This window comes from Trachypithecus francoisi, unplaced genomic scaffold, assembly GCF_009764315.1.
Source record: "Trachypithecus francoisi isolate TF-2019V2 unplaced genomic scaffold, Tfra_2.0 Lachesis_group17, whole genome shotgun sequence".
Classification (NCBI taxonomy): domain Eukaryota; kingdom Metazoa; phylum Chordata; class Mammalia; order Primates; family Cercopithecidae; genus Trachypithecus; species Trachypithecus francoisi.
The window spans coordinates 18,647,924-18,658,051 of NW_022681462.1; the positions used below are offsets into that span (position 1 = coordinate 18,647,924).

General features: G+C 43.8%; 1 protein-coding gene across 2 annotated transcripts in view; it reads right to left on the reverse strand.

Annotated features, from left to right (window-relative positions):
- The window catches only part of PPP3R1 (protein phosphatase 3 regulatory subunit B, alpha), a 75,669-nt gene extending 66,034 nt beyond the window's left edge, over positions 1 to 9,635 (reverse strand). The window contains exon 1 of one of the 2 annotated variants that reach the window (XM_033239276.1): positions 9,180 to 9,635. In XM_033239276.1, the coding sequence (XP_033095167.1) occupies positions 9,180 to 9,182 (3 nt within the window). In that variant the 5' untranslated portion in view covers positions 9,183 to 9,635. Of the gene's footprint in view, positions 1 to 8,045; positions 8,247 to 9,179 lie in introns of those variants that run through there. The other variant, XM_033239277.1, reaches the window with a different exon arrangement.
- Between the last annotated feature and the right edge of the window lie 493 nt (positions 9,636 to 10,128).

The following is a 10,128-nucleotide window of genomic DNA, read 5'->3' on the forward strand; positions in this document are numbered from 1 at the left end:
ATCCAAAGACAAACCCAGGATCACATTTATCAAAATTTTATTCCTGCGCCAGACCTATAAATTAGCCAGAATTATACTGTCAACTCACAAACACTGAGGACATACGGGAGTCTATGGAGAAAATTCAGAAAGGGAAGAATAGATGAGGGCTACTGGAGAAAAGGATTATTTGGAAAGGTAAAAATGAGGAATAAATTTTAATCAGGCTTGAGTTAAAAAAGATGCTTTATCCATTATACTTCAGAGGTCATTTTCTCTTTTAAGAATTTGTTATCCATGTGATGTTTAGTAAGATATTAGGTAGAAATAAGTACAAAAAAAGGTTCTAGTAAAATGTTATTTTCCCCAGAGTAATTTCTTAAGAACATGGTCATAGTTCAGACCCTCGTTAAAGTAACAACCTCTATCATTATAAAATTGCTACCTAATTAGAATTATCAATTGTTTCTGACTCATTGTTTACATTTCAAATACCATTAAAAACTTCGGAATAAAATTGACTGTAATGAGTAAACTATGAGTTTACTCATAGTTTGTAATAAGTAGCATATCATTAAAACTCTTTTACAATCAATCTTTAAATAAGAACTAAATTACGATAAAATCCATATGTTGCCACAGGCGGAAAAAAAAAAGGAAAAAACCCCACACAAAAAACTCTTCAAAGAATATATAAACAAGAAACTTAATATTGGGGGAGGAGTGGCCAGGGAAGACTTACTTTCCATTTTAAATCTTTCAATATTATTTGAATTTTTAAGTGACTATATTAATATAGTGTCTTTAGAACTTTAGGAAAAAAATTAAAATACGGATCTAAAACTGCATGTTCCCCCTTCCATAAAAGCTGAACTCAAAAAATGATTCCTTTTAGACCTATGTAAATTGATCAGAAGAACAAATAAATCTGAGTTACTAAAGCAAAGACTGCCCAAGTATTAAGCTCTTTTTTGGTTAAACCCCCTGTTTTCTAGATTTATTTCCTAGGTCACTGACCCACTGTTGCCTTCTCCTAAGTCCTAGCTACTATTTAGTTATATTTATTTACGCCTTGTTAACTGCCTAACAATCCCCCAAACTGGGTAACACAATCCTCTTCCACAGCCCTCACCCCTCAAAACCACCCCAGTTCCCTCAGCCTCAATGTCAACCTCAGCAAATTAACTTGCCTCAAATTATCCTGAGATACTAGGACGATTTAGGCCACCTGGTATGAACTCCATTATTAAAACATATCTGTTGTCATGGCCTATTTCTCTTCACTCTGATTTTTTCTCTTTTAACGTCTATCCTTTCCTTTTACCCTCTTCTTTCTAACTTTTCTAGAGCTCATTCCATTAATCACGCTCTTACAGCTCCCTCTCCTGGCTTTTCTAATTCTCAAGAATATCCACATCTTTCCCTTACCAAAACAGAACTTACTCCAACTGTAAACCACTGAAGTTAATTATCCTTTGTCTTTCATAAATGTCTCAAAAAAAAAAAAAAGGAACTGACACTCATTGCCTTCAATGTCCAATAAGCACCTATTTCCTCAGTCCACTTCACATACTCCTCCTTCAAAGAGTACTTAACATCGACTATATACCAAGTATCTGGAATATAAGAATGAAAAGACAAAGACAAGGCTTCTGCATTCACAGAGTTTACATTCCCCTGCGATCTTATGTTTGTCACCTAGGACATGACTGAAGTTAGTCTTAAAAATTATCAATATTCCTCTAATGACCAAGTCCATCAGTATTTTCTTAATCTTCATCTTTACAACTATCTAAGCAGCTATTACCTTGTCTCAAATATTTTACTTCCAGGCCAGGCCTGCTGGTTCACGCCTGTAATCCCAGCACTTTGGGAGGCTGAGGTGGTCGAATTGCTTGAGCTCAGGAGTTTAAGACCAGCCTGGGAAACATGGCAAGACCCTGTCTCTACAAAAAATACAAAAATTAGCTGGCTGTGGTGGTGTGCACCTGTAGTCTCAGCTACCTGGGAGGCTGAGGTGGTAGGATGGCTTAAGCCTGGGAGGTGGAGGCTGCAATGAGCTGAGATCGCACCACTGCACTCCAGCCTGAGCAAAATAGCAAGATTCTGTCTCCAAAAAGAAAAAAAAAAAATTATTCTGTTTATTTTCCATATCACATTTGTTAAATAATTACAGTATAATGTCTCAAGCCTACCTAACTATCTATCTAAAACCAAGCTCACCTTCTTCTAACACTACTTCTAACCAGCAACTCACTCCTACTTTCCTGGTTTTATTTGTAGTGTGCTATCTTTATATCTAATCACTAGGTTAGGTCATCCTTCATGACTGTTTCCTCATCAGTTTCTAACTCTTTTCAACTCTGTATTTAAAATGCCTCCATTTTTATTTGCTTTCAAATCCTCATAACTTCATACTTGTAATACTACAAAGCAGTATTCCTTTGTGGAACTCACTTCATCTAGTTTCCACCCTTTCCAAGTCACCCAGCATCTTATTTCCAGATTAATCAATGGTTCCCCAGTGGGACCAAACTGAACTCACAGTTAAACCATTTACAACTTAACACATGATTTCCTTTCCAGCCTAAACTCTTATATGACCTACATAATAGTTTTCATCTTTTTCTCCTTCCTTTTCAGATTAAAAGGATAAGAAAAATTCCCCTTCTTGTCTAAAGAGAGTCATATACTCCCTTCTACCTCCTTGGAGACATTAAGTTGTCAATAATCCTGTCTTTTCTCTTTGAAAAGATGCAAAAGATAATCTCTCCTGTTTTACTGACATTTTCTTTCTTTCTTTTTTTTTTTTTTTTTTTGAAACAGAGTCTTGCTCTTCGTCCAGGCTGGAGTGCACTGGCACGATCTCAGCTCACTGTAACCTCCGCCTCCCGGGTTCAAGTGGTTCTTCTGCCTCAGCCTCCTAAGTAGCTGGGATTACAGGCGAGCGCCACCAAACCCGGCTAATTTTTGTATTTTTAGTAGAGAGGACTTTCACCATGTTGGTCAAGCTGGTCTCTAACTCCCGACCTCGTGATCCGCCCACCTCGGCCTCCCAAAGTGCTGGGATTACAGGAGTGAGTCACCGTGCCCAGCTCTTTTTCTTTCAATCCCAAGATAAATCCTTCCTCAACACTAAATTCTCTAGCTTTCATCCTCTCTGCTACTCAAAGTTTTAAAGAGCAATCTAAATTCAATGTCTCACTACATCCTGGCTTCCCTTGCCACCATTACAACAAACTACTGTTGCCCAAGTCATCAAAACTCTCCTGTTATCTCCAAAAGACATCTTTAAGTTATCTTTCTTGATCTCTGCAGTATTTATTCACTGCTGACTCCTTCCTCCTTAAAACTCCCTTCAATCTGGTATCATGCTGTTCATTTCCCAATTCTCTCACAGGCTATTCAATGACAAACTTCACAGGCTCCTCGTCCTCTACCTGCATTTTTACGTGTACCATCTTTAGAGTTTACTCTCTTCACTTCCCATTTTATATTCTCTCTATACAGGATTTCATCCAGTTTCATGGCTTAAAGTACTACCTAATATAAATGCACAGACAATGCTCAAATCTTTATTGCAAGCCCCAGATGTCTCTTCTGAGCTCCAGATACAGACAGCCAATTACCTGTTGGCCATAATCACCTAGATAACCCAAGATTAATATTCCCTCCCCACCCCCTGCCCCCCAAGACAGTCTTGCTCTGTCACCCAGGCTGCAGCGCAGTCACGCAATCTTGGCTCACCACAACCTCTCCCTCCCTAGCTCAAGCTATCGTCTCACCTCTGCCTCCTGGGTGGCTGGAACTACAGGCGTGTGCTACTTTGTCTGCCTAATTTTTGTATTTTTGTCCAGATGGGCTTTCACCATGTTGCCCAGGCTGGTCTGGAACTCCTGAGCCCAAGATCCACCTGCCTCGGACTCCCAAAGTGCTTGGACTGCAGGGATGAGCCACTGTGCCTAGCCAACCCATGATTCCTTTAAATTCAACATATGCAAAAATAAAAATCCTCATCACTGCCCCAAAACCTTCTCCTACATCTCCTAGGAGAATATGCATTTCTAACAAGCTCCCAGATGATACTGATGCTGCTAGTCCAGGACCCACTTCTTGAGAATCACTGTTCAAACACATGTGCCTCCTTCTACCTCCAGGCTATCAAGTTCTTTCTGCTATCTCCTAGGCCATGATATGTACCTAGCAGGCATTGTTAATATTTCACAGCACTCTATCCTATTGAACTTGGAATCTTGCAACATAGCATCCCAAGCACTAATTACCAAATAATAGAAGACTAGAGATGAAACAATAGTCATCCCAGCAAACTGGAAGTTTCTCCAGGACAGGAACAGTATTCCCCATGTATCCCTAAAACCTAACCTTAACCAAGTAGGTGCTCAATAAATATTTGCTGGGTGGATAGCATTATCCAAAGCCAGAAACCAAAGCAGAATTCACCACCTCTTTTCTTCCCCATAATCCAATAGTTACCAAGTTCTTTCTTCTACCACCTAAATGTATCTCCTGTAGGGTCCCTACTACTCCCATCTGCATTGTTACTGTATTCTCCCCATCTGCATTGTTACTGTATTCTTTCACGTTCTTCTGTGTCACATAAATTACTGCAATTATTTCTTAATCCCCATGTCTAGATTCATCTATCCTATTATCCATAGGGCCATCAGAATGGTCTCTTTAAAAAAGTAAATGAGACAATGTCATTCTCCTGCTTGAAAATAACTCCCCATTGCTTTCAGGAAAGAAAAGGTTAACTCCTTCATGATACGCAAATCCCTCTATGATCTAGTGTCAAACCACCAGACACTACCCCCTTCCTCTGCAGCCACGCTAAACTAATACTTTAGTTCTCTGGATAGCTTGTATAGCTCATGCTTCCATGACTTCTAACAGAAGCTCTGTATGTGGTGTGCCCTTCCTCATTGGCTAAATACTCAAAGACTCAGTTCAGACACTGTCTCTTCCAGGAAGCTTTAAGTGACATTCATCCCCAGTGTGGATTAAGCCTCTTCCCATGTGCTCTTACAGCATCCCATATTTAATTTGTTAATAGCACACAGCACACTGCATAATCACTGTCTTATTTACCCTACTTGATTAATTTCCTTGGAGATAACAACCATGTCTTATGTACATATAGTTAGTGCTAGGTGTATTAACAGACATTTGACTAAACTTTAAATAAACACATTCCTTCCTATTCTCTAAACAGTGGTTCTCAAAGTTCAGCCCACATCACAATCATCTGGAAGACCTATAAAACTTAAGACTGTTGGCTCATCTCCAGAATTTTGGATTCAGTTGTTCCAGGGTGGGGCCTGACAAGTTTCCAGATGATGCTGTTGTTGTTGGTTTGGGAACCATTTTTTAAGAATCAGTGCTCCAAATGTACATTGTCTCTTCCTACCTTTAGGATTCAAAGTGCCTTCTTCTAGATGCCTCCAACTCTGCCTACTGTAACCCTGATCTTTTTAGACCCAGCTAGCTCAATTGTCACCTCCTTCATAAAACTTGTCCTAATCCCAGGTGAAAATGATCTTGCTCCTTCCTAAATTTCTATCATGCTTTGTGTGTACTATTCATATGACACTCATCATACGCTAACTTACTTCACAGTTACTGGCATTGTCTTACATTCTCTACTTAAATGAAGGTAGGAAACCTGCCTTAATCATTGCAATATCCTCCACAACAGAGAGCACAATAACCAGTAAACAGCAGACAAAATCTACAAGTATTTGTTGATAGAAATGAATCCCTGTAGCTTGCCCCAGAGTCCGGGACCATGGTCTGACTTAATCCTCCTGGCCCAAGGTGACTTCCTTATACTGCCTTACTACCTATAACAGTTGCCTGATCCTTCCATACTTGTCTGTCCCTCTCACTGCTGACTGACCCTTAGTCAGTTTTTTTACCTTATACCTTGAGCCATTTTAATTTTCTCATTCACTATGGAACAAAATGAGTGCACAAATTTTCTCAGAACAGATGTGAATTTTAATCCCGCTGGTCATAAGACAGGTTGTTTTTTTCTAAAAAGTAGCCTTTGCCACAGAATCTGAACTAGAATATGTTGTGTAAAACTCTACATACAGTTATAGATGGCAATAAATTTGTTTTAAGTTCTAGGTGCAGATCATGGAGATGAAAAAAACTTAAAAGTTTAAAAGCACAAAGACATGAAAAGGTCTTTATAAAATTTAAAGCTCCCTTAAGAAACAAAACGTAAAACTACCTTTATATTATGTTCATGTAAGTATCCAGAACAAAATCCGTATTATCTATTTCAACAAAAACGGATATAAAACACCTGGTTCAGGAGAAATTCCTAGGAGCTCAGTATTTACAGAATTTTTTTTTAACATATAACCTTCATTCTCCCTGGACACTTAACAATTTAAAACTCAAATAAGGGCCGGGCGCGGTGGCTCAAGCCTGTAATCCCAGCACTTTGGGAGGCCGAGACGGGTGGATCACGAGGTCAGGAGATCGAGACCATCCTGGCTAACACGGTGAAACCCCGTCTCTACTAAAAAAATTTAAAAAAAAATTAAAAAAAAAACTAGCCGGGCGATGTGGCGGGCGCCTGTAGTCCCAGTTACTCGGGAGACTGAGGCTGGAGAATGGCGTAAACCCGGGAGGCGGAGCTTGCAGTGAGCTGAGATCTGGCCACTGCACTCCAGCCCGGGCTACAGAGCGAGACTCCGTCTCAAAAAAAAAAAAAAAAAAACTCAAATAAGGGTGAAGGGAGGGAAAGACTTTAACTTTCAGAAAACAAAAGAAATAAACTGCTTTTAAGGCACCAACTAAATACCTGTCAGAAAAGATCCTTGAGAGTTCAATTAAATCTTATAAGCCTTTTTACTTTCTCCGTACTTGAATTAACTAGTGATACTTCATAAATACTGTAAATGCTGTTGACAAAATGTAAATAATGATAAGAGTTCTAACAGAGATTTTTCCAAAGGGTGTGAAAGTTTTCAGAATTGCATGTTCAATTAACCAGAAAAATTAACCAGATCATTCCAAAGCCTGATTTCTTTGGGTTAATCAACATCCCATATGGCAAAGTTGAGTTACGAGTATGGTCTTGATACTTTCAAACCAGTACTGTATTCAACAGACCAAAATAACCCTAAAGTTGGAAAGCCACTGCCAACATTACGTAGGTTCTGAAATGGTATTGGGAGGATGAAAGAGGGAAAAAAAAAAAAAGAAAAAGAAAAAACCAACAGTTGAAGTAGGAAATAAACACTGAAAAGGGAGCTGGAAAGAAAAGGAACATATTGACCTGGCAGGAAACAATATCGTTTGATACATAGTAAAATATTTTAAAAGACAAGAAAACAGAGTAACAGGAAAATAAGAAATTTAAGAGCTAAAGGAGAATTTCCCAAATTCAGTCTGTTGTTCAAAAAACAGAGGAGGGGGTGCACCGCAAGAGAGTTACTATTTGGAAACCATATCACTTCGCTACATAATACATAAACAACAAAAGGCTAGATCATTGTTCCTCAAATGTGTTGTTTATAAACCTAAGTAAAAACATTCCCTGCAATGAACAAAGATCTTCAAGATCCTGACCTTCAAGTAAAGTATGTGCGTAAGGAAATTCTATTAAAGCACTGAAATGTAATTTTTCACTTCAAAAGACTATGCCAACAAAAAGATTATACGATGAATGGCTATGATCTTCCTAAAGTGTTTTGTGACTTTCGGGTGCCAAAGTTGCCTCTCAGAGCTGCCTCGCAAGTTGGCAGGGGAAAACTTTCTCTACACATCAAAATCGGCAATCATTTAAGTCTGCTTCTAATCTGGGTTTTAAGTGCACCAGTAAGCACTTCCTCATTTGCCCTATATTTTAAATAAAAGCTGACTTACCTGAACATTCTACTTTCACTTTCTTCCCTATCACCACCAAATCGATTTTAAGTTGTAAGCAACAGCACTTCTCCCTTCAGTAATTCACCACATACACTGAAGCACTTAAATTCTACATACAGGGTGGGATACCATACAGTGAAAATATGCAAGAAATTACCCACCGTCAACCAGTTTAAGTCTTCTGACAACTGTTCAAAGACTTTTAGAGAAAGCCTAACAACTGAATCACATGATGGAGTATCTGATATACACGGAATAGCACTCTGAACTTTCTCTATCTACTGTGTATACAACTCTTGATTACAAAGAGGAAGCTAACGACAAGGGCTTCCCCGAGCAAGAGAACCCGTAAGGTAACAGGCTAAAAGGGCGTCGTTGATTTCTTGGCTAGAGCGACAGAGACGGGAGACACACCCCTAGCGTCGGTCTGAAACACTACAGCAGCAAATTCTACCTAGGGATTAATGTGAGGGTAAGGAAAGACAAATTTAAATCGCCATGATTCAAAAACAACCACTCCAAGAGACAGACACACGAAGGTAGCAAAGAAAATGAGAAAACCCTTGGTAGTAAGGAAAGCATGAAAAAGTAAGCGTCCCCATTTCTCCCAGACCAAGTTCGCGTATGTTTTCGTGAACACCTTGGATCTTTCCGGTTCGCCAGGGCAGCGAGGAAAGCAGCAGCGAAAGGAAACCCCGCAAGGCTGCGCACGGCAGCTAAACCGACGCTCGCAGGAGAGGAGAAGTGAGTGGCAGGGTTCCCTGCCAAGACTCTCTGCTGGGAAATAGGGAGTGAGTGGGAGAAGCAGCAGCTCTGGAGAGAAAGTGGGTCTTATGTAAAGCGCCATTTGTCACATATTGTTATTCTCATAGGATTTCAGAATACCCTCGAACTTGAAAAACAGAGTGAGCGTGGAAGGGAAGGGGGGGCTCCACGTGGAGGAGGGTCGAGAGAAGGGGAGCCCGCCGGGCTGATGGCCGGGGGTGCCGGCGGGGGTCAATGCCCGGCGGGAACGGCGCCGCGGGGGTGGGGCGACGGCGGGGCGGCGGCCGGGCGGCGGAGGGGCGCCCCGCAGAGGCCGGGGGCGGGCGCGGGGGCCCCGCCGCCGTCCTGTCAGCAGCCGCCCCGCCGCCCTCGCGGGCTCGCCCGCAACCGCCGCGGGACCCGCCGGGCCTGGGTCTCTGGAATTTTCCACGGGGGACAGCCGACCAGGGGCGTAAGGACTCGCCCCCGCACCCGACCCAGACGGCGGCAGTAGGGGGAGGGATGGTGCATCGAGGAAGCCAAGGTCTCACCATTTTGCTCGGCGGGTCGGCGGCTCGCTGGCTCGGAGAAGTGTCGCGCTCAGGCGGGCTCGCAGGAAGCGGCGGCGGCCCAGCTGCGGCCCTCGGGTCGCCGGCGGGGAGGGGGCGCGCGTGAGGGAGGGGAGGCGGCGCCGCGGGGCCCGCGCCGGCCGGGTGATTGGGCACGCGACCGAACGGGCAGGGCAGAGGGAAATAAATTAAGGTCGAGATTCAGAGCCGGAGAGCGCTGGAGGAGCAGCGGCGAGAGGCAGGAGGGGCAGAGAGGAAGAAAGGAGGGGGAGAAAGGGCGAAGAGGGCCAGGAGACTCGGAGGCTGCAGCCTCGCGCTCGCGCCAGAGCCGTGACGGACTCACTGCAGTGGCTCGCGCTGACCCGCAACCTCAAGGCACGAAATAGGGGGAGGGTGGAGAGGGAGGGGAGAGCGGAGAGCTGCCGCGCGCGGGGCGGAGGCGGGGGCGCGCGCGGGCCGGCGGCGGGGGCGGGGCTTCCGCGAGCGCCGCACATCCGGGAACCCGCGCGCCCCGCTCGGCGGCGGCTGCCGCGGTGCTCTGGCGAGCTCTGGTTGGGGAACGCTGCGCGCGCGGACCACGTTCGCCCCTCAGCCGGCCGTCCCATGCGTGCAGGGTTGGGTGGGGGGGAGACCAGGGGCGGGGGCGCATACGTCGGTGACGTCGCGTGGCGGAGCCCTTCCTGTCATGTGACTGGAGGCGGGCGGGGAAGAAGGCAAGACAGAGAGGGGAAGGAGGAAATGCGAGGGTTCCCGGGAGGGAGGAAGCGCCAGGGGTGCGCGAATGCTAGCGAAAGGGGGACTTGGGCCCTGGATTGGAAGCCTTGCGGGAGAGGAGGAGCAGAGAAACAGTCTTAGTGTGATGCCGCACCAAAAAAAAAAAAAAACAGGAAAAATCCAAGTCCTGCGAGAGGCAGTCAAAGGTATCTGTGTA